The 24,848-nt window shown below is 37.3% G+C and overlaps 5 protein-coding genes across 5 annotated transcripts in view; 2 read left to right on the top strand and 3 right to left on the bottom strand.

The window, feature by feature from the left end:
* Nucleotides 1-1,947: 1,947 nt before the first annotated feature.
* On the bottom strand, nt 1,948-3,036 carry LOC135084358 (spherulin-2A-like). The gene has a single exon (XM_063979135.1). It carries the CDS (start codon nt 2,869-2,871, stop codon nt 1,948-1,950), a length of 924 nt encoding a protein of 307 aa, XP_063835205.1. The 5' UTR covers nt 2,872-3,036.
* Nucleotides 3,037-5,828: 2,792 nt separating this feature from the next.
* LOC135084588 (spherulin-2A-like) lies at nt 5,829-7,362 on the top strand. The gene is made up of 2 exons (XM_063979361.1): nt 5,829-6,201; nt 6,469-7,362. The coding sequence occupies exons 1-2, from the start codon at nt 6,141-6,143 to the stop codon at nt 7,335-7,337; spliced, it is 930 nt and encodes a 309-aa protein (XP_063835431.1). The 5' UTR covers nt 5,829-6,140; the 3' UTR covers nt 7,338-7,362.
* A 924-nt stretch (nt 7,363-8,286) lies between these two features.
* Nucleotides 8,287-9,552, bottom strand: LOC135084653 (spherulin-2A-like). The gene is made up of 2 exons (XM_063979427.1): nt 9,527-9,552; nt 8,287-9,187 (listed from the first exon to the last, which is right to left on the bottom strand). Exon 2 carries the CDS (start codon nt 9,181-9,183, stop codon nt 8,287-8,289), a length of 897 nt encoding a protein of 298 aa, XP_063835497.1. The 5' UTR covers nt 9,184-9,187; nt 9,527-9,552.
* Nucleotides 9,553-15,942: 6,390 nt separating this feature from the next.
* On the top strand, nt 15,943-16,845 carry LOC135084359 (spherulin-2A-like). Its single transcript, XM_063979137.1, has one exon. It carries the CDS (start codon nt 15,943-15,945, stop codon nt 16,843-16,845), a length of 903 nt encoding a protein of 300 aa, XP_063835207.1.
* A 1,134-nt stretch (nt 16,846-17,979) lies between these two features.
* The window catches only part of LOC135084416 (homeobox protein six1a-like), a 51,002-nt gene continuing 44,133 nt past the window's right edge, over nt 17,980-24,848 (bottom strand). Inside the window, exon 7 of the mRNA XM_063979201.1 lies at nt 17,980-20,468. Coding sequence (XP_063835271.1) covers nt 20,309-20,468 — 160 coding nt within the window. The 3' untranslated portion in view covers nt 17,980-20,308. The remainder of the gene's footprint in view (nt 20,469-24,848) is intronic.

Genomic DNA, 24,848 nt, shown 5'->3' on the forward strand with positions numbered 1-24,848 from the left:
CAAAATAGAAGTATTTCCCGATTTATGAATCAATAGCTATGCAAGGTTAACGAGCTAACATAATTTCGATATTTGTAATACTATATCGAATACAAAAAACATTTATCGAAGTTTTGCAGGAAAATATCGCCCTATTTTGTATTTTTAAAAATAACTGTAACAGACAAAATATGTGACAAAACAAAACATTATTAATGATCGAAGACCAAGAAATCATTACCTGTTGTAAAATAATAATTCTTCTGTTTAATTATTTAGCTTTTTCTTTGTGTTTATTTTTAATGTTTTCTGAACAATAAATAATGTTATTTTTTTACTTTGAATAATCTATTTTTTATTATTCTTTGTGACCGATAACACTGTGTTAAATATCCTTAAAGTTTGAAACAAAATAATTAAAATCTATTCAATTCAAAAACATGTTGCTATAAAATAATACAAACAAATCCTATCTAAAAAAAAATGTGAGTGAGGGTAGTCCTATTTGAGTAAAAATGAAATAGACCCACACAAGTTGAAACCCGCCTTTACTTAACAAAATTGTAAAAATTACATTGTATTAGAATACTCTAAGTTCCTAGAAATAATTTAATTTTAGAATTGTATTACGTAAAAATAATAAACGAAAAAAAAAGATGTTCGAGAAAAGTTTTCAATTATTTAATTTAATTTTGTATTTTTTTGAAAAGAACAAAATTATTAAAAAAATGTCAGTAGATACTAGTTTAAGGAGCCCTTTCTATGAAAATATTATTTAACTTTAATCATTTTTTTTATTTTGTAATATCATTTAACTATTTCACTTGAAGATTTATTCATTGAAAAATATTTTCATAGAATGGACTCTTTTTTATTTGGTAAATTGGTGATAAGAACTGTCACCAGTCACCAATACTCCAAAAGAATCGATGCCTAGCTTCTAAATAGCAATAAGTTATTGTAAGTTGAGTAAGCGTACACAAAATTAAACGTGTATCCTCCCTCGGTATGAAAACCTTCATACAAAATATTTAATTGTTTGACAAATAGTTGTAAAAACCTGGGTATTCATTATTATTGACAGTTTTAAGTACTTATGTAATATAATATTTAATTATGAAAATGTTAATGATGCTTTTTATTTCTGTTTTTGAAACTTAGCAAATGAACTTCTAGATAATCTATAAACTAATTTATATACTAGATTTTAAGCTTCACATCTATCTATTAACGGATAGCGTTGCCAGAAAGAACATACAATTAGTGATTCGTAAAAAAAAACTTAAAAGCAATATTAAATTAATGCCATGTAGATTTAGAAATATTTTTACAAAGAAATAGTTAAAATATACATACAATTGATATCACATACAGACTGCCATTTTTATAAAAATGTTATTTGATTATTCACGTCAAAAGTCGGAGCAATCACAGCGTTATTGCTTGGAATGCAAATCGTTGATAATAATCTGTATCAGAAACTGCAGCTCATTTCGGTATTACATTTAAAAATTCAAAATTCTTATATTTCCTTGTAGCGAGGAGTGGTTTCGCTGTTTATTCGCTCGGAATTGCTTAAATAAACGATTGTTAAGCAATATTAATCGTTTTATTTACCTTTTTGAATTTACTGAAATAATTACGCCTATAAAAATGATTAAAAATTTCGCCAAGGCTTTCCATAATCTAAAAACTAGACTTTAGAAGGTACAAAAAAGACACAAAAACTAATAATAGATAAATCAGAAAGAAAACAAATATTTTTATTTAAATAACTAATATTTAATCAAATTTTTCAAGAGTAAAATCAGCCAAGGAGTACTGCAAGGTTTTATAATGCACCCTATATCTCAAGTCCTAACACCTGTATTTCACAAACATTACTATGAGGTCTCACAGTGCGCGTGGACGCACAGGGTGACACATGAACCAATCACAGAGCTGTCGTTTGTGAATACGGGCGTTAGTCTAGGCATGCACTTTCTCTGTAATATTGGTATCCCGTAGAAAACCAGGGTGTGATGAAATTTCCTCGTTTGTGTCTTTATTCGTTATCACCAGTTTTGGGTTGCTATAATACCTAATTTTGATCACTTCAGATGACATAACCGTCTTTCTTAATTGGCCTGCTTCTTGCAACGCTGTCACGTCATACCTCCAAAAGTGATGGCCGTTGAATTTCTTAGGGTAGTTACAAGCAACGTGACCGTTCAAATTCGCATAATAATCTATTTCGGCAATCATCGTCACTTTTGTGGCCTGCAATGACGCTTTAATCGATTGTCCTGGTTCTACAGGTACAGTCGTATCCGAATCTGAACCTATGGTTATTTTCTTCACCTCCATCGCATCGTTTGCCCATTTAGACGAGAATTTGAAGTCCGGTCCAGTAACACTGCCAGAAATGAAATTGATATCGTAGTGAATGGGTTCTTCGATCGTCAGCGCTCCTTCTTTGCTCCACGTGTTAGAGACAATATTTTCCACATCCTGCTGCATCCCAGTATTGAACGAAACTGTCGCGGTACTATTATTGTGCATTTCCTTTACACTCATGACGCTGTCTTCGCTGTCCACGCTAAGAATTTTGTGTCTGATTGGCCTTAATATTCTTCTGACTTGCCTCCAGCCGTAGGTTTGGTACAAATCATTCCATGGGGTAGGGCTGTGAAGGAATACGTCCTTTGGTCTGCCACCAGAGTATTTTTCAGCTGCTGTCTTCAAGTTTTCGTCGGTAACTCCGAATGTGACGCGTTCTTTGGCGCTGATGATGTTTGAGTCGGTCCCTATGTAGTTGACCCTCGAAGTGGCATCGGAGTTGGAAGCGATGATGTTGACTGTAATGCTACAAGATACCAAGACTGGCAGCAGCAAAAGAATTAGCTTTTCCATCCTGAGAACCGAATTAAAACTTAAGTTAAAGTTAATTGCTTTACAAAACAAACAGATGATATCAGTTCGGAAAGGAAGGCATGTGAAGATGAGCCAGCCTAAGTCGCGAATGAAAAATAATAGTAACAAAGACAACACCTTCTAAATACACAAAAAATAACGTCAGCGTAACGCACGTGCGAAGAAAATTGAAGCCTTACAGTTAAACAAAAGTTTATTTTGCAATAAATAATGGTAAATGTACCACTCAAAGAGGTTAAGTAAGCAAGTTTGGTAAAAATAAACCCGATTATGTGTTACCACATCAAATTCAATGTCTGCATAGTATTACTCAGGAAAACAAAAATATGAAATACAATACAACAAGAAGTCAATATTTTATGCTTCTATAACATAAAGGATATCGTCTATGATGGCATTAGGCTGTCCTCATTCATAACAACACTTGATATATTTTTGTTTTAAAGATAAATCACTTACCTGATTAAACCCCAGTCGGTCTAAAGGATAACTGTCGTCTACATATCATTTTTATAGAATCCGAAGATATAGGCGTATAATTGAGAATTAATGGACAATCCAATTAAGCAGTTTAACTGTTTTTGTGTTTTTAGGTCTTATGTGACTGGATTTTGTTAAGATTTTAAAGCTATTTATTACTATGAGATCTCACAGAGCGCGTGGAAGCACAGGTTCACGCACGAACCAATCACAGAGCGCTATTCAACGCTGTGCGTTCGATTTGCTGCTTACGAATACGGGTGTAAATCAATATTCTTCTAAAATTCCGTCGTCTCCGATTTTTCCTCAATTTTGCTATTGCTATTGCGCTTCGTCTATGTAATCTTTGGCTTACGAATGGTAACTACATATTCAAATTCGAATGCTCTTCAAAGTTCAAATGGCTTATTATTTGGATTTATTTACCATGGAGGTGTAACTCCCATATTAAAATTAGACTCATCCAATAATGAACCTATAAAGATAACGCCAATACTTTATTAGAAATAACAAATTAAGCGACGGAAATTGTTATTGTGGTTTGACGAAATATGGTTTTAATTCAAACTGTAATGACATATCGAATTATGTTTATCATATAAAGTAAGGATATAGATTTGTTCAAGAACATTATGAACGACTTAACAGAAAGGTAAGCAATTTAGAATCTTAAATCTTATTAATGACAGCTACTATTAAAATGAACGGTCCTGCGCTGCCCGCATTCAGGCTCTTCCCGTGACTTTCACCAGATCATCGGTCCACCTAATAGGAGGCCTGCCCACGTTCATTGTGGGGGAGTCCTTTGTTTTTGGCTGAAACGAACGAACTATTAAAATCCTGAAGACAAAGTTCTTCAATCTCAAAATTCATAATTTTATTATGCTGTCATCCTGATACAGGAATATAAACAATTGAACGATCCTCTATTCTATTCAGATTCCAAAGATGTGGTTCAAATTCCTACTCCTGGTGCTGCCAGCCTTAGCGTCCGCCAAAATCAATGTCGACGTCGTCGCTACAAGCGACTCTGCCACATCCAAAGTAGAATACTTCGGATCTAGCGTCGAGCTCATCACCGATGAAGACATCCGAACCTTCGGCCTCTCCGACTCCAAGCTCAAAGACGCTGCCCAAAAATTTTCAGGCGGAAGACCCGGCGATGTCTACCTAAAAAGCCCCACACCTTGGAACGACTTGTACAAGTCATTTGGCTGGTTCCAAGTCCAGAGAACTCTTCACCCCAAAAGCGCAAGGATCCTTGGCATTCGGAGCGAGCCTGTTCTCCTTGTAACCAGTGAGTTCATCAATAACAGCTCTGTAACATCTACATACAACGCGGGCGTGACTCAGCAAGTTGAAGAAACCGTATCCACCACATGGTCTGTTGGAGGGGAGATGAAAGTTGAGCAGGAAATTAACTATAAAGTTGATGTAGGTGTTGGAGAAATAGGTGGTGCAACACGCTTTTCTTTTTCCTCGTCTTTTGGCAAGGATACTACCAAATCCAAGAGTGTGACTGTAGGATCCAGTCAAGGTGTTCAAGTGCAGCTAGCACCTGGCCAAGCCGTGGTAGCTTCGCTGCAAGCGACTAGGGGATCGATGGAGATCCAGGTGGATTACTCGGCCAGTTTAGATGGGGACATAGCTTGCAACTACCCCGGCAAATTCAAGGGCCACTACTTTTGGAGATATGACTTAAACGCGGTCCAGAGGGCTAGTGGTATGAAGACGATGGTGGATTCCACGGAGATCATCAAAGTTGGGTTCTACTCCAACGCTCGGGTGGTGGTGTCTGACAAAGTGACTGCGAACACCCTGAATGTCTACTCAGCTGCTATTAAGAAAGAATAAGAGGCTTACTCCTACTAGGTGGACCGACGATCTCGTAAAGGTCGCGGGAAGAGCCTGGATGCGGGGAGCGCAGGACCGTGCATTGTCGAAAACCTTGGAGGAGGCCTTTGTCCAGCAGTGGACGTCATTTGGCTGAAACGAACAAACGAAGAGGCTTACACAGCTGCCCAGCCGGGCTTGGATGCGCGCTGTGATATATTTTTATCGATGATTTTAAACGTCAAAATGTATGTGCAAAATCGATAAAATGGCGCGAAAACCGCTTATCGTGGCGCGCATATATTTTGTGATAATCAATGTTTTATTGAATTACCTACACTTCATTATTAACTGGATAATTCATACACAAATAAAAAATAAACAAGCATTTCCTACCCTATCCGTGCAAAATCCGATTTATTTTCGTTCATTTGTTGCGAATTATCTTAAAATGATTTAATTTAGAACGCAGTTAAATAATCTGGCTTGCTATTAACTTGTTTGTCATATTCTGAACTAATGACATGGGGAAAACCCAAGTATTCTGAGATACTGGAACTGCTGACAGTTCATCACGATTCTTCAAACACAAGTCCCAGTTATACAATTAAGTTTTTGTTCCTTAGTTGTTGCATAAAGAACCAATGACAGTCGACGATATCTTATTTTAGCCAATAGGAATGGCAGAAAGTGACACTTGAATTGTAATATTCGTTAATTTGAGAAATAAGTCAAGCAACTTCGTTATCATTTGTTTTGATACAGTCTTCATTAATAGCAATAATTATTACAGTTATCAAATAGTAAGAATTATTAGTATGATCTTATTTCATTCACAAGATTCGCATCCTAGTGTGGCGTGGTTAGAATTACTTATTTATTTTGATTTAGTTTTGGCTTTTGATAAGTAAAATATAGTGGCGGTAGCGCTTAAAATGAAAATATTCAAGATATTTTTGTGTATTTTGTTGTTATCACCAGCTGTCAGATCTGATGGTATGTAATAATAATAATAATAATAATAAATACACTTTATTGCACACCAAAGATAAGAACAGAAAGAAAAGGTAATATATTACTTAAACAAATTAATAAGTAAGTAATCCTCTAATATTATTGCAAAAATCCTGAGTGTTGAGAAGTCTGTAAAACATCCACTATAACAATCATAAATAGTTTCTCATAAAAAGGGGGATAACTTGATTCTTTCTTTTATACATTAACAAAGCGCCTGTGAGATTACAACAGCAATTTCACTTTCAGAACCCATCAGCATTATAATAAACGCAGGCGCAGCGAACGCAACTTTCGAATTCCATGGCAAAATCGAAAACGACATCTCGAATGAAGACAAGGATGCTTTTGATATAACTGACGACAACCTCAAACGAGGAGTCGAAGCTTTAATGGGAGCCTGGCCTAACTACGTTTCTTTAGGACACTGGCAAGATATTTATAAGCAACGAAAGTGGACGCCTGTTAAAATAACCCTTAAACCTATCAAAGGAAAAGTAATAAGAATATCGAGCGAGCCTGTGATCGTTTCAACACACACGTTAAACAACCTTTTTTCAAACAAAGCTACGTTCAAGGCAGGAATATCAACGGAGGTCAGAAACTCCATCACCAGTTCCTGGTTTCAAAGTCTAAGTAAGACTGTTGGAGACCAAATTAGTTTCGGAATAAATTTCAAAGTGCCTGGAGCAAATGGCAGTGAGTTATCTGGTGGGATATCAAGTACTAACAGCATTTCTTTCACAAGCAATTGGGGGGTAAGGTCTTATAAAGAGACTTCTATTGCTGTCGGGTCTTCGTCAGAAGTTTTGGTAGACCTTGAGCCAGGACAAGAAGCTGTAGCTGTCTTATCAGCTACTAAAGGATCTATTGAAGTACAGATCGATTATTTGACCAGCTTACAGGGAAATGTGGCCTGTGAGTTTTCGAAGACATACCGCGGCAGGTATTATTGGAGGCAGGATATAAATACGGTGCTCTCTGCTATTGATATGCCAATCCACATATTGTCGAGGCAGACTTTGAAGATCGGGTACTATTCTGAAGCAAAAGTGACGCTGACTGACAGAAAGTCTAATAAGACGTTGTATGAAGGCCCAGGAGTGTTCAGAACATAAAAATAAATAGATTTATTAGATGGAAGTTTAGTAGTGTTTTATTTTTAGCAGAGATACTTATGTGCTTAATTATTCAAATAATGTGAAACTATTGAAGCCTTTGTTACCTATGTAGTTAGCGCCTAAAGACGCTGGTTAGAGAATTGATTAGTCTGATATGTAGTTAAGCGTACAGAGACGCTAATTAGAGAATTAAAGACTGAAGGTCTTGGGTTCTATTCTCAAATCTAACTCTGAGTGTAGGCTTTTTAGGTTAGTTGAGACTTGGGCCCGAGGAGTCCAGAGTATGTAGGCATGGGATTCGAACCCACCACCGACCATGCTCTGAGCCAGAAGGCACAACTATTATCTCTACCACATAGTGCACTTTCTGGGAATCGAACCCAGAATGTATCAGACTACCTACACTCCCACTTTTCACTTACTGGAATAAGTGAGACAAAAGTAGTGAAATCAGGAAAGAGTGCACTTAATGGGAATCGAACCCAGAATGCATGAGACCCTACCTACTACTCCCACTTTCCACTTACTGGAATAAGTGAGACAAAAGTAGTGAAATCAGGAAATAGTGCACTTTCTGGGAGCCGAACCCAGAATGTATCAGACCCTACCTACTACTCCCATTTTCCACTCACTGTAATAAGTAAGACAAAAGTAGTGAAATCAGGAAAGAATACACTTTCTGGGAGTCGAACCCAGAATGTATGAGAGCCTACCTACTACTCCCACTTTTCACTTACTGGAATAAGTGAGGAAAAAAGAAGTGAAATCAGGAAAGAGTGCACTTTCTGGGAATCGAACCCAGAATGTATGAGAGCCTACCTACTACTCCCACTTTCCAATTAATGGAATAGTGAGATCACGAAAGGACTAGGAACGGGAATCAAAACTCAGACATAAGAAAATGTATAAAAACGTTTATTATTTACAAATCTAGCTATTAATCTATTCAGAAAGACATTTCCAAGAACTTGGTGCCGAGAGCTCTGTCGTGGACCACGACCTTGGAGTTGGAGTAGAATCCAATCTCCAGGACCTCGCGGGAGACCACTGCGTTGCTGATTCCGCCGCTGGACATCACTCCACGAACATCCAGCGCCCAGAAGTGGTGGCCTTTGTAGGTCTTGGCGTAGTTCACGGCGTTAGCTCCATCCAAACTGGCCAAGTATTCAACCTCGACCTTCATTGAGCCTCTGGTCGCCTCGAGCTCAGCGACGACGCCTTGGCCTGGCTGGAGAAGGACTTCCATGCCTGATGATGCCCCAATGGTCACGCTCTGGGATTTCTCGGTGTTCCTGCCCCATGAATTGGTGTATGAGTAGGATACGGCGCCTCCTCCGACGATGCCTTCGATGTTGATGCCGTAGCTGATCTCCTGGCCGATCGTCAGCTGGCCACCCGTGCTCCAGGATGACGAGACAGTGTTCTGAACGGTCTGGGAGATGCCTACGTTGAAGGTGGCAGGCTTAGTGCTGTTGTTTTCGAAGAGCTGCCTCATGACGATCTGGGGTTGGGAGGAGATGGTCAGGACCTTAGCGCTGCGGGGGACCAGGGTTCTGGTGACTTGGGACCAGCCGTAGGTCTGGTAGAGATCTCCCCAGGGGGTGGGGGAGCGGAGGTAGGCGTCGTCTGGGCGCTGCCCGAAGTAGGATCGGACGGCGTCTTTCAGCGCGGAGTCGCCGATCTTGAAAGTGTTGCGCTCTTCGTCGCTGATGATGGCGACTTCATTGCCGGAGTAGTAGACCTGCATATTCTGGTTGTTAGGGTCGAACTTGCCGGCGACCTCGATGTCGATTCTGGCCAAAGCCAGCGCTGGCAGCGCGAGGAGGATGAACAGGAACGCCATGTTTCTGGAAACAAAATAATTTATTAGAATCATGATTATGATCAGTGGGCGATGAGGCTGGATGGATTAGGATGAAAGTACATAAGGCATAAGTTTTTATTTTGACAACTTAATTACTTGAGTAGAGTCGGGGTAGAAAGCTAGTTACTAATATTTTAGCGTACTTTAAAACTACGTATTGCTATAAAAATAATGGACTTAGCGCAACAATGAAATATCTTTCAGTTAACAATTGATAAAATAATAAAATAGACAAAACCGCGAAACTATGTTATAGTTACTAATATTAAAAAAAAAAATGGGCTAATTCGGGGCAAAAAGTAGTATTATAAGTGACACTTACCTAATCTTAGATCCGAATCGAGTACTCTGCAGGTATATCGATTAACGAATGATATTTAATTTAATGGTGCGTTTTTATATGTAACAACCATGTAGCAGTGCAACTGGAAATTTAGTCAGTTTTCATATTGGCTAATATCTCCTCGTGATGTCATGATGACACTACGATATTGGTTGATTACACGTTTTATCATCAACATCATCATTTCAACCACAGGCAATCCACTGCTGAACATAGTCGCGTCCCCCAATGATTTCCATGTTGACCATTTCCATGTTGTTGGCAAACCTTTATGAGGTCGTCGGTCCACGGTGTAGACCGTACAGGATATACGCGTTGAGTGAGAAAAAAATTAAAAACCAACCATAGGTTACCAAACCGGTAGGATAAATCACAAAATTAACTCAATCTCCTAAACTAAGCAAAATCGTAGAACATAGTACATGGGGGTGATTTAGATACACCTTGATGTAAGTAATCTAAATTTTAGCTTTGAACGTCAACTCCCTGGCCAGCCTGTATAAAAAATAAACTTACTGTTAAGTTTCATCAAAATCCATTCAGTGGATTTAGCGTTAAAGAGTTAAAAACATTCATACCATAGGGCCATAGCCAGCACACCCAGACTTTTATAAAAACGTCAGAATTCCCACATCGCACTGCCACCTAACTATACCTTATAATCCTTACCTTTGAATTTTCCAAATAGCTGACTTTATAAAACTATCTTTTACACAAAATATAATTTTCGACGAAAGTAGGACTCAGAAATGCTAGCAAAGTTATTAATTGAACTTTGTAACTGCATGGATAAATGAAATTAATTACGAAACTTAGAACAATATTTTTGGTACTAGGAACCTATGTTCTTCTGATTAATTTCGTTGCGGGTCCAATGACAGTTTAACATTCCCCGGGACAAACTTGACCTTCACTGGTTGGGTTATTGGCGGACAAGCTGTAGATCCTAGCGGATCCAGGTGGGAATAGTCCCGTAGGAACTTACGTTAGTATTAAAATTTATAACATCAAAATCAAAAAATACTTATGGGGGGACCAAATACATGATGAAACCTTACAAATATTTTAATTAATTTTACTTTCTACCTGCGGCTTCGCTCGCGCGTCAATTTAAAATTAATTTTCAGATCGAAACTCGATAATGATAGTAAACAAATAAAAATGATTGTTTCCCAAATAAAATCCCAAGAGATTTCCTTCTAGTATCTTAAATTCAAAACTAGACTAAACCAAATAGAATATTATTGTTTTAAATATCGCACCTCTACGGTGCAATAACTTCACTTATGCGATTTTTTCAAAAACATATTATATGTTACCAAATAACAACTATAACAAAACAAAAATAAGTTTTGTAAAACTTAAAACATCAGTTGCTTCTGGTGGGAATTGAACCCACACTCTTTCGCTTGCCGTGCGACTACAGCCACTGATCTATGGAGACAATGAGCAAACTTAGGGTCTATTCCACTTTGATCACCTGGCTTTGATCACCCAGGTGATCAAAGTTGACTCCAGTTAAATTATTATTTTAATTTCCTTTGATCACCTTTAAATAAATCACACCTCTGAATAGTCATTTTAGTGGAATAGACCAAACTTAGGTGTGTTCAATCGAGTTATTCAAGTTTTACAAATATTAGACCCGGATCCCGGGCACATCTCATAAAAAATTTAAAATCCTACTAGAAAAAACTCTCTTACCTACTTATTTATTAGTAAAAAAAATATTAGCTAAACCTGACCCACTTTTTAACCGATTATTTATTTGCTTTAAAAAACTGTTATTTACCACTTCATAATTATTTTACTCATACAATGCGCAATAGTATCAAAATTCCTTAGAGAGGTCTACCCTCAGAGAGCACGACACTCGTCGTCCTCTCTGGCTCCTATTATGGAAACTAAACCCGAAGATTATAATTTCTTTCGTTCGTTCGTTTCAGACAAATGACGTCCACTGCTGGACAAAGCACTCCCCCAAGGATTTCCATAACGACCGAGCCGGAAGACGTAGTGTGGGCAGGCCCCCACTAGGTGGACTGACGATCTGCTGAAGGTTGCTAACCTGGATGCGGGGAGCGCAGGAGGATTATTTATAAATAATCATTCAACTTTATACATAACGTAAATATCATTTGTTACCACTATCAGAAAATCTATTCAATTTGTCCAGTTTGTGTACCTCTGTAGAGAATCGAACCCTAGACCCCCGTCACGAGCCTAATACTACCACTAATCCATAGAGTTATTTAAATATAAAACTTAGTTTTATATTTTATTACTTGTTTAATGAAAAGCGTATTGCATTACAGCATTTTGGTATGCGTTGACAAAATTACGAATCAAAGGTTAATGTACCTATGTTAGCAATTAGCAAGAGCTTAGGCTAAGAGCTAGTGTCCAATGTAGGCCACAGTTTTATTTCTTTATTTTAAACTAAATATACCAAAAAAGTTTGTGTGATGGTTTTTTTTTGTTTGATATCAATAACCTTATTTTAACTATAGTACTGGCTGCGCGTCACTATTTACAAACTCTTTGGTTAACCAAAAATGCTCTCACGCCCACGAGAGGGCGCTGCTCGTTTCGATACTACTAGAAGAAGCGAAAAGTACCTTCTTTTTATTTTATTTTTGGTGGTAAAAATGCATTGAGTTGCTGCTACCCGCCGCTACGTCCAGTCAATATCAATGACGCGCGCGTGCGGTTGAAAAACCGCAATAACAGTGTAAATACCCGCTGTGTTCACGAAATATGCTGTGAATTGTGTGTTGTTTGTGCAGCAAGACTCATTAAAACTATTGGATGTAAGCCCCGGGCAGTCTCAAAACCCAGGACTTTGCAAGTAAGCAACGCCCGGCAGCGTTGGCCAAGTAAGTCCAAAACTTTTCTACCTGTAGCAGGCCAGTCTATCTCGGTTCAATCTTTCTTCGACTGTGTATAAATATCGCCAAATTTTTAATCATGTAAAAAGTTTACATTCTTATTGTAGTCCCCTGAATTAATTTATCTGGTTTATGTTCATATACCTACTTATACTTTATCAAAATGGACTTTGCATAAATAAAATAACACATTACAAACCCTATCCTCAGGGAAATACTACTTATGCTAAGTTAAGCTAAGATAAAGTAGTTTTGAACTGGATTCTGGATAAAGGCAGCAGTAACGTAGACAGAAAGTTGTCAGGCCCTTGGACTATAATTAAAATATCACACCAACTTGACTTCGCAAAAATAGTAGCATTAAATACAACTATTATTCATGCAAATCGTGCTTTTAATTTGGTAGATGTTTTTACATTTATACCTTTTGGTACCTTTCCAATTTTTGAAAATGGACCTGTTTTCATACCGCCTTCCCTTTTCTATTTCAAACTGTCTTCTCCCCGGATAGTCTGGAAGAGATAACTTCCTAGCGATAAGACCGCCTAAATTGTGCCCTTTTCAATTTTCGTATCACAATTTTCTATTTTTGTGTGACGTGATGTTTAATGGTTAGGTAGTACCTATACCTACTTAAAAACGCGAAAGTTTGTATGGATTTTTGTTATTCATTCACGCAAAAACTATGGAACGGATTTTGATGAAACTTTGATTTGATTGATCTGTAATTTATAACAATCTGTATTTCTGACAAAATGAAGCTTGTCCTACTTAATATTATAAATGCGAAAGTTGGGATGTCTGGATGTTTGTTACTCTTTCACGCAAAAACTACTAAACGGATTTTGATGAAACTTTACAGTATTATTGTTTATAACATAATAGGCTATAACTTATGACGATCTGTGACAAACTAAATTTCACGCGAGTGAAGCTGTGGGCAAAAGCTAGTAAAGAATAAGGCTTAGTTACACCACCAAACTTTGACCGTAACTATAACGCTAACCGAGTTTTGTATGGAGTTTGACAGATATTAGACATTTGTTGTAGTCAAATTAAGATTGTGCAACCCAGCCTAAGTATACTGAATGGAGTGGGAAATGGTTATTTTGCTTTATTTGTGCCATCTAGGATCCGAACCGAAAGTCTAGAAGACTGATAGAAACTGTTATTTAGCCACTATTCCATATTATTCAATCCTCATAAAGATAGCGGGAAGGCGCTGGATGCAATCCGCCACCAACCGGCCATTGTGGAAATAGTTGGGGAACCCTATGTTCAGCAGTGGACGTCTTATGGCTGAAAATGATGATGATGATTCCATATTATTTCGCGTCGATCTATTGTTAGAAATTTCATAAATAAAATTGACAGACTACTCGTATTTTAAAATGAAAAAAAAAGTAAAGAAAAAATTTGTGACTTCAAACTACCTAATTATTTTTAATCAATAACTATGAAAAGCGAAATAGGTATTCTAGTTGTATTTTATAGTAAACATACCAACAATTTTTTAGGGTCAGTGCCTGGCCTGTATAATGAAATCTACGTTTAACCGCCTCTGTGGTCTAGAGATATGACCACCTGCTTCAGATTCATTCAGGTCCCGGGTTTGATTCCCAATGGGGGCAGATTTTTCTGTTCGGTTTGGTTGGTGGTAGGGCTTGCTCTATGTCCCTATGGCCTACCTAAGTATGTCGCTTTAATAACAATGTTAACAACATTGTTCTGTTCGGACAGTTGGAGGTAGCCAGTTCCTGTATGTTGGGGATACCAAATAAAGCTCGCTTCCACCTTCGGCCTGATCATCCCTTTCCATCAAGTGAGTGCAGGCCAAGAGCTTCCTCGTTGTGAATTGAAAAAAACGTTTACAAGATTAACATAGGTAACTATCGTTCGTTCATTCGTTCGTTCGTTTCAGCCGAATGACGTCCACTGCTGGACAAAGGCCTCCCCCAAGGATTTCCACAAAGACCGGTCCTGCGCCGTCTGCATCCATTCACATCCCGCGACCTTCACCAGATCGTCGGTCCACCTATTGGAAGGCCTGCCCACTAACATAGGTATACAAAAACTGAAATTCCGAAATTATTACAAATAAATTGTTAACCTCCTTTTTTGAAGTCGGTTAAAAATTGCTTCTATTCGATTCAGGATTGACGTAAAAATAAGTAGAATCAGCAAATATAGCCGGACGCAAGGCAAATACTTATTTTTGCGATGCGCACCTTTGCTGCTGACGGTGACCTCAATAGATGTCATACAGGGTGTCTTGCCAATCTAGTTGTTGCAATTCACGAAGGCGAGTGAGCTTTACATGTTGGTGGCTCTACACTTCGTTTTTCAAAAGTTTTGATAAACATTTCACTATCGTTATATGCATGTACACGTAGGTACACACACAAGTAGAGCTCACTCGCCTTCGTGAGTTGCAAGAACTATACAAAAACAACCATGTTCTATTGTAGGTACTTATTTTACCAATATTAACAATCGATATTGGCAGAAGGACTTAAACCTAGAAAGTTTTCGAGACGAAAGTAGGTACCTACAGTACCTCTAGCACGAAATTCGAATCGCCATCAAAAGATTTAGTACGAAAACTACAACAGCGCCCTTGTGAACGTGTCGTAAAGTGAACTTAGTATGAGAAATGGTTGCACGAAACTTATTTTGACAAACAAAATTGTCACGTTATCGTTTAGTTCGAAGGTAGTAGAGTACTTATCGAATTTTGTCGAATACGCAAACGATTCGAAGACGAAAGTTGTTCATGCTAGAGGACAGAGAGCCCTTTTAAACAAAGTAACATTAAAGTTTGCAATCGCTTAACGGAGCGATATGTTACTAGAAATAAAGACAGATCGAAGCGTTTTCGCAATTTAAAAATGTCACGAAAGAAGTGTTGTGTTAATAATTTCTTTCATCATCGTCAATTACGAGTACCTATTTTATTACTTTTCATAGTACCTACTCAATTATACTATTTTGAAATGTGTTTATCTTATTATTCAGCTTTTACATTGAAAGTTACAATTCATTGTAACCCGGTATAGTGCAGAGTTCAGAAGGTATAAAACAATACGTTTTACTTCAAGAAAGTTAGTGTTCCGGACCGATTTACGATAAAAGTAAGTGTCTATTTTAATTATTTGTTACGTAGTTGTAATTATTTTCATTTAATTTTTTTGTTTTTGTCACCAATAGTTGACTGGTAGATATAAAGTCAGATTTATACTAGATTCAATGTTAGATTCAATTATTGTAGATTTACTTAACTGGTAACTGATTCTCACGGCATTAAGTCAGCCAAATCTGTCGTTAACTCTCATCAGTATTCGTTCAGCTCATTCCTTTCATAATTTATTACAGCCCATTTACTTGTAAATTAGGTGTTATAAAAGCATACAGATCGATTATAGAACCTTTATTACTTATCCCAGTGCTAAACGTCTTAAAGTTCCAAGTTGTGTTCATAATACTAATCCTTCCTCCATCTTTCCAGACATGGCCTTCAAACTCGTCGCCCTCTTGGCCCTGGTGCCAGTCATCTACGGCAACATCGAGGTCAACATCCTGGCTGCCGATAACCAGGGCGAGAGCTCCGTGGACATCTCTGGAGCCAACATAGACATCATCAGCGACACAGAAAGAAACACCTTCCAGCTCTCAGACAGCAACCTGAAGAACGCCGTCGGATCCTACTTCGGACAGCGACCTGACGACGCATACGTACGCTCCCCCACCCCTTGGGGTGACCTCTACCAGACTTACGGCTGGCGCCAAGTCACCAGAATGCTTGCCCCTCAACGCGGTCGCATCCTCCAACTGTCTTCCCAACCAGCCATCGTGCTCACCCAAGTCTTCAAGAACAACAGCACCAAAACCGCCACCTTCAAGGCCCAGATTCAACAGCAAGTCCAGAACACCGTATCTTCAACCTGGTCAACAGGCGGCTCGCTCACGGTCGGTCAGGAGATCAAATACGGCTTCGACATCGTCGTGGCCTCCGTCACTGGCAAGACATCCTTCTCCTACACTTCCAACTGGGGCAAGAGTGTGACCAAGACTGAATCCGTGACTGTGGGCTCAGAATCAGGAGTCACCATCACTTTGGAGCCAAACCAGAGCGTGATCGCTGAGTTGTACGCCACTAGGGGCTCGATGAAGATCCAGGTGGATTACGAGGCTTCTCTCTCCGGGAACACTGCTATAAACTACGCGAAAACTTACAAGGGCCACCACTTCTGGTCTCTGGACATCAATGCTGTGATGAGCGCTGGAAATATTGACCGTTCAGTCCAGTCGTCCGAAGTCATCACTGTGGGATACTACACAGACTCGCGAGTCGTCATCCGGGACGCCAACAGCAAGGATCTTTTGTACACTATGCCAATGAAACTGTTTTGATTGTTGTAAATAAAGTTATTGTTAATAAACCAATTTAAAACTCAGTTGTGACTGTTTTTTTGTGTACCTTGTTATTTTGAGTAGACTCCTACACTATATCATCATCACATGATGATTAGATAGATAGTTCACACTATATCATCACAATGAGATACCTAGGTAGATACATAATACACATTACATCACACAAAACAGTCCAAAAACACAGCTCTTGAACTACTTGATAGAAATTAGTTCTGGATGTTTTAGTTAGATTCTTACGCACGTTTCACAAACGATGCTTGCTTAAGTGTAGCAGCAAATCGAACGCTCAGCGATGAATAGAGCTCTGTGATTGGTTCGTGTGTCACACTGTGTGTTCACGCGCACTGTGAGACCTCATAGTAATGTTTGTGAATACAGGCGTTAATTCTTCTTAGTTCAATATTAGTTAGGTACTCTTTTGTTTTGTTACTATTGATTCTGATTTGGTCACCAGGTTTGTAGATTCTTTTCTCACACTACCATCACCATCATCATCATCAGATTAGAAAGATTCATAGCATCTTACACCACACGAAACAAGAAATGTGATGACCACATTTAAATTCAAGCGGTCTTATTGTAGTAGGCAATCTCCTCCAGACAACGTAGTAATAACCTAACATACGATAAGCCGTTAATAATCTTTTTGTATTTAGCATAGTGTATCTTAGAGCAGATCCAGAATCGACTGTTGTCATAGCGGGAATCGAACCCAGGTAGACGAAGTTCAAAGTACGGAATCAGGCAACCACGTTTATTCCTGATATTATAGGCTAGCTGTGTCCTAACCAAACTAGGAACTAACTGTATGCTATACTGTATACTGGGAATCGAACCCGGTACCTCTGATTTGAGTCACACTCTCTTAGCACTGAACCCTCTAATAGTCTACAGGGCACATCGTGTTGAGAGCTTTCATTGGTTTCCGACTTTAATGATTGTGATTGTGAATAATAAAGTTCAAATTATAATGGCAATAATAATATAATGGGATAGAGCTACATAATAGGGAATCAAACTGGGACTACACTATCACTATAGGTACTATATCTCAACTAAGAATCGATCCTCCCCGAGTCACCTCCCCCAGGATTAATAAATAAAAACAACTTTATAATTTAACAACACACTTGTTTTAAAAAATACAAATAACTTTTAAGACGAGCTGCGTGTGCCTACATTATTTTTACAATACAGCGTTGTTTCTAAACAAATAATACATTAATTAAATAAATAACTAGCTAAATTTAATGTTAATGAATACAGGGGCATTTTTGTTGTTTCATTTAAGGGTCTTCCGTAAGCTAAAAAGTATTTGTTTTTAAAGAAACGTGATGTTAAAGAACGCTAGGTGAAACAAACCCACATAATTATGGACTAAGTAAAAGAGAAAATGTATTGAACTACCTATTTTAATCATTACATTTTGATTAATGTATTTATTAGAATTCAATGAGATTAAATACGTTACATATAATACGAAAGACCCTTAATTTAAAACAATTGTCTGTGTGTTGTTTTAAATATAATAACACCTAAATAAATATGTTGTTTATAAAACATAAAACAAACACTAAATAAATAAATCTTAGAAAATTCTATGAAATTTGCAGGTACGAACTTAGGTAAAAAATAACAATGCGATTTTTCATTTTTTTAAGAGCAAAACAAAAACTGATGATTTAGTTGTACAAGTATGTATGCCTTTGCCTTACTTGAACAGAAAAAAAAATATTTTTAAATGGCTGGCTTAGATTGTGACTTTTTTTTTTATTTTAAAATAAGTGCGTATGGTATTTGTATTTTTAGCTGTGTGTTTAATTTAGGTACTATGCTATGAATAGGTAATATAAATCTTCAGTTATTTATTTCTTTTTAATAGAGTGATATTTTAATTGTTAAGTTTTTTTGTTTGGATATTAAATTACTTATATTTTAACTATTATAAGGGAGAGTGCAAATAACTGTAACTAATGTGTGTATTTTAAAAATGCTTCTTTAAATATAAATTAAATTTAAAATGCATCACAATATTTTCGAAGCATTCAGTTTTGGCAGTTTTTCATATCTTAACTAAAAATTGTTTTTTTTTTTTTTAATTACAAAATATTATTGTATTTTAGTTGGTAGGTAGGAATATATTTTTTTTTTATATTGTTATACCGGAAAATGCGTCGTAGTCGGCAGTGTTTCAACCAACCACAAAAATAAAATAAAAAATCTTATTTTAATGCACATAAAATTCAAAATCCACTGACGAGATTGCCTTTTGTAGTAGGTTGACTTACCGCCTACTTTACATTATTTATATTATGTAACCTATAAGATATGATAGATTTAGGAAGCATGTATTTAAATCACAAAATTCAGACTATACTAAATTTTAATTTTAACATTTTTGTTTTAAGATTAGTATAGGTATGATGTGAGTGGTACTTAATAACTTTATTCATACAAGAAAGGATGTTTTATAATTATTTTATTTGATTACTTAATTAAGAATAAACAAAACATGTTTGGAAATCAGACAAGTTACAAAAATCACAAACTGTACAAGAATAATAGTATTTTTTTATGATAAATGTATATTTTTCTATGTCTCGGTCAATAAAATTACAAAGTTATGATACCGACGAACAAAATTATGGAAATAAAACAAGTAGTTTCAACTAATAATGGGTTGTTAAAATTAATTTATGCAATACAAAACATTTATGTATTTAGTTTTAACATCTAATAATAGCAATGATGATGAAGAAGTTTATGTTGACAGACTTTGGAATAGTCTTGTTAACACTGACCAGTCAATTGACATACTTTTTTGATCGAATTATCAAGTTATTTTAGTTTTTTTCTTTATTGTTTAAAAAAAGGTAGTTTTACTTATCAAATGAAATAATCGTAAAACATCCGTGTTCATTACGTTTGTACCTAATTAAATAAAATATAGTAGGTAAGTATCTAGCTGATGACAACGCAGTGGTGTTTTAAATGCGGTGTGACTGTGTTAAATAATAAATTACAATTTGATACGATATTAAAAACTATTTACAGTATATTTAAACGTATATTCCAAAAATTGTGATACATAAACGAATTTAAATGCTTCACAATTTTTGATAAACTTTGGTGCACGTATGTTGAGAATTGGACAGCACATCAATCTAGCTTGACACTGTAGCATCTAATACATTTGTAATATTGTTATCCGGCAGAGGTAAGATAGCCAGTCCCTCTGCGGTCAGGGATTCCGGGTGAAGCTCGCTTCCACCTTCGGCCTGATCATCACTTTCCAAGGTGAGATGCAGGCCAAGAACTTCTTCGTTCTGGTTAAAAAAAGCTATTGCAACAAAAATGTCTTGTCTTGGCGTCGTTACATTTCAACATACATGCATCTTTCCGCCATTTTATATTACATCTACAGATAGGGATAAGGGGGTCACGAGTGGTGGTACTGTAGGTGTGCTAGGGGGTGCTCGTAGAGGGGGTACAGTGGCTGAGGGGGGTGGGGGGGCACGACGTGGGGCTGCGTGGGGTGCGTGGGCGCATCGCTGTCGTCGTCTGTTGAAGAGTCCAGCTGTTTGTCTCCGCCGCCGCCACTGGAAAGAGGAAACGGTAATGATTAGTATGATTTATTCTTCATCGTCTAGGTTTTGTGTTTTTTTGGGATAATTATTTCATCTTCTTAAGCTTAAGCTATACCTCTATAGAAGTCGAGTGATGTATTTTTTTACGCTAAAATCAAGTGGCAGTGGGCGGGGCACATAGCTCGAAGAGCTGATGGCCGCTGGGGCAGGAAAGTTCTTGAGTGGCGACCACGAGCTGGAAGACGTAGCGTGGGCAGGCCTCCCACTAGGTGGACCGACGATCTGGTGAAGGTCGCGGGAAGTACCTGGATGCAAGCGGCGCAGGACCGGTCTTTGTGGAAATCCTTGGGGGAGGCCTTTGTCCAGCAGTGGACGTCTTTCGGCTGAAACGAACGAACGAACGATGTATTTTTTTAAAAGGCATGTTGTAAAAGGCATGCATGATTTTATTCGATGGTGTTAAACATAAGGGGCCTATTGATTTTTTGTTAAAGTATCATTTAACTATTTCAATAAAATATGAAAATATATTAAATTTTACAAAACCTATGATTCCCTGAACTCTGAACCCCTGAATTACATAAATAAATAAATAAATATCTTTGGACAATTTCACATAGAACCCTCTTCTGTCTCACAAGATGATTGTATGTTTTATTTTTTTAATTAGTTGCTCCTCTTTATTTGAAGGTACAAATAACTCCACTAAGTTTAAAAACTAATTTATTTTATGTGTTTGTGATCTCGCCCCAAATTATCTAACAGACCAAAAACAATCTTATTTTCAAAATGTTCCATAGACCGTAACGGCCGTGTACGTCAAAACAATATCCACTGAATCCATTCTATCCTTCTGAGAAGCCAGAGAACTTTCCTGTTTTATTTGGGGCTTAGTAGTCCTGTCCAATCAAGCCTGAGCGCAAAGTGACGAGCGCGACTCGACAACTGTAACCTGACACGCCGCCATCTTGGATGTAGCTAGCCATAGACAAAGTTGAGACTGTCTGTCTGCAGTGTGAGACGTTGGGAAAATGAATTGAGGAACGTCCGATATTCGTGGTGAAAAAATTTTCAATGATTCCTTGTTTGTTATGTGCTTTGTGCTTATAAGCACTTGGGGTACTTAACTAGTTCAGTAATCTAAAGCATTAAGGTTCTTTGCTTATTAACAAAAAATCGAGTATTTAATTTAATTTTCTGAAGAAAGTTCCATTATTTTGCTGTCATTCAAAAGCGTGGGTAGCAAGTTCGCCGTACTATATCGCGGTGTTTAACTGAAGATAACGATTGTTAGGTAGTTTTAAAACCTACACTAAGTAAGTATATTTAAATGTCTACATACATTATAACATGCTGAAAAGGGCGGAATGCCACGTGAGTGTAACTTAATATTCAACACACGAGTGACATGACCCATCTCACGTGTGAAGGGCGACGCTCACATTGACCTATCAGGTGACATTTTGGCAAGAATCAAGAAAAAAACCCACTAATACAAAATGTGTCCAATCCCAAGCAAAAGATCTAAGACCGGAAGAAATAAGGAAGCTAGAAAGTTTGAATTAACGACTGCCACTCCTTTATTTTATTCAATGTTTTTTATTAAGTATGTTGGCCTATTTTAGTGCATATAAACACGTCCCAAACGTAACTATAATATCCATAAATTGCTTGTGCTCATCACACTGTCATTTGTCCCCAGGGAGAATCAAACCGGCAACCGCAACTGCAGTACCAGCGGCAATCCAGTAACGTCAAATAGGTAAGTGTTGTGATTTATTATATAGACTAAGGCTGATTTGCACCATCTTACTTGAGCTGTAACAATCGGGACTATTCCCACCTCTCGTTCCCACCGCTGCAGCTCCTGTGTAGCCAGGATCTACAGCTTGGCCGCCAATAAAAACCCAACCAGTGAAGATCAAGTTTGTCCAGGGGAAAGTTAAACTGTCATTGGACCCGCAACGAAATTAATCAGAAGAACATAGGAGTTCGAAGTTAAGGTTCGACTTTCCTCCATTAGTAGTAAAATACTTTGAAATATTTAATATCATGACGTGACAATAGCAACAAACAAAGACGCTAATTTCAGATGGCACCTGGCAAATGTCAGCTGTGCAGGTTCGATGACCGCCTTGGCGAGATTAAAGCTATTAGCACCAATACCCATAATTAAATCTGCAAAATGTTTTCAGACTTGATTTATTTGAGACAACAATGTGCTGTGTATTAAACACAAAACAATAGTGATATAGGCGTTTATCTTGCATTCAACTTCTTTCATTTTGTTTATAAAATATGATTACGCAAATGCTATAAGCAAATAAAAAATATTCTTTCTATTGATTTACTAGTCTATTTGATGACAGTTAGGTACTTTTACGAAGAAATAATATGACAAAGTTACGCGCAAAAATAACATCCTGCTTGATACTTTCTTATAAACAATCGTTCAATGGGCCTACTTATCTATTGCTGAAGGATATGAGTTGCTTCTAAGTAAACTACTTATAATCTTTTACTGGTGATTCTAAACCAAATTACGAGTTAAAAAACTTGTTTATAGTTCAAACAAGCTTTTACCCAAATATATTATGACATCTTAAAGTTCTTAACGAGCATCGGAAGCCGAAACGAAAATAGCAACATCAAAATGTAAAACCATCCTTAATTAAAACTACACGGTGCATTAAACTTTTTGAATGCGACCATAGACTTTTTTTTTCTTCGGTGGTGATCTTGGCATCTTAGCATTCAGCCGGCGTCTTCCACTTCATCGGTTTCGAACAGGATTTTGAGATTTAGAAGTTTCTGCACATTGTGTCGAAAAAAAACACAAAAACGCTTTTTTGAGTCCACTTTGTAACGTAATACGGAGTTGTGTTTGTTCTGGTAGTATAATAGATAATTGTTGTTAAATAAGTGCATTATTGTGGGAATTATTCGCAGACTGCTCAGGAGTAAAGATCCTTGATGTTTCAATGGGTGCACACTGCACATTGCTTACTGAAATTGTGCTAAAAAGGGTCCAAAATTAAAACTTTTCAGTCATAATAAGTCAACAAAGGCTTAAAGCTTTTGTTTTCTAAGTTTCAGAAGTTAAAATGAATTAATTTCTGATTTGAAAACGATAGATCTGATATCAAAACGTCCGTTCCAATTTTAGGATCAACACTTTTATGAATCATAATAAAATTTTCGCTATCAAATCCATAAATCTGTGATACAATCGTTACAAATCAATCCCGACCTGTAATTTGAACCGTATCCCATCATTATAGAGTCGAAAACGCAATTACGCTCATTAAATTCTTGTTCGTCAAAATAAAACAGTACTTTAATAATAATATCGTCCCGAGTGCGTCCCTGCGCGCTTTTAGGCCACAGATGTGGGGGTATCGGGTTACGTAGCGCCGTCTCGCTCTAACGCGTGTGCGTTGTCTCGTTCGCGCGCGAATTGTGCTGGCCTCTTTTCAGCGCGCAATGAAAACTTGGTTAGATGCTCTGTGGACTGAACTTTTTGATGGCTGTCAAAAATTGGCGGGTAAATTTTTGTTCCCTTGCATGCCAGGACATAATATTACCATTACAGGACTTATTTCGCCTATTTGTAGACGGAATTGATAATGAATAATATCAGAAAGATCCCGACCTAAGTACAGTTCAAGCAAAGATCATCATCATCATTTCAGCCACCGGACCTCCACTGCTGAACATAGGCCTCTCCCAATGACTTCCACATCGCACGACAAGCAAAGATATTTGGTTTATTTTCATTAGTTAATTAATAAATTAACTATGATAGAGACGTTCATACGCGTGAAAATCGAAGTTAAAAAAATATTCAGTTTTTTGAATTTATACATTTTTTATTTATTTGTATACCTAAATTCATAAGTGTGGACCAATGTGAAATAGAAAGAAGGGAAATTGATTTGTAAGTAAAATGCCAGAGCTGTTTTACTACGAACAATATTCAGATGCGGTTTTTTCCAAACTAAATTATTTTAATTAACAACGAAACGAAGCCACGGTATTACACTAGTTAAATAAAACAGATATACTTTGTACACCACAGACAATAAAGGGGGAGTAGTACGTTTGCCTATCCATTTGCCGGGCTTCAGAAACTTGATATGGCGACTATGTTTTGCTGATGTAAAATCAACCGTATTCCAAAGATTTACAGATGAAAATGACTGTAGCAGCAGCATAGTTTCTCTCGAAGTACTAAATTGGAGTGGAAATGGGCATAAATTCAATATTTCGCAGACAACAGCTCGTTATAAAGTTCTGTATTGATGTATTTTTTACGCTCGTTAGTATTTTTTTGTCTGTGGTCGTTGATTGGGCCTGGGAGTCAAATTCGAATTCTATAATAATTAAATGTAG

This window comes from Ostrinia nubilalis, chromosome 26 (assembly GCF_963855985.1).
Source record: "Ostrinia nubilalis chromosome 26, ilOstNubi1.1, whole genome shotgun sequence".
NCBI classification, from domain to species: Eukaryota; Metazoa; Arthropoda; class Insecta; order Lepidoptera; family Crambidae; genus Ostrinia; species Ostrinia nubilalis.

Coding starts and splice junctions, on each gene's coding strand:
- LOC135084358 (XM_063979135.1), bottom strand. CDS start 2,871: ATGGAAAAGCTAATTCTTTTGCTGCTGCCAGTCTTGGTATCTTGTAGC.
- LOC135084588 (XM_063979361.1), top strand. CDS start 6,141: ATGAAAATATTCAAGATATTTTTGTGTATTTTGTTGTTATCACCAGCT. Junction 6,202..6,468: donor ACCAGCTGTCAGATCTGATG/GTATGTAATAAT, acceptor TTTCACTTTCAG/AACCCATCAGCATTATAATA.
- LOC135084653 (XM_063979427.1), bottom strand. CDS start 9,183: ATGGCGTTCCTGTTCATCCTCCTCGCGCTGCCAGCGCTGGCTTTGGCC.
- LOC135084359 (XM_063979137.1), top strand. CDS start 15,943: ATGGCCTTCAAACTCGTCGCCCTCTTGGCCCTGGTGCCAGTCATCTAC.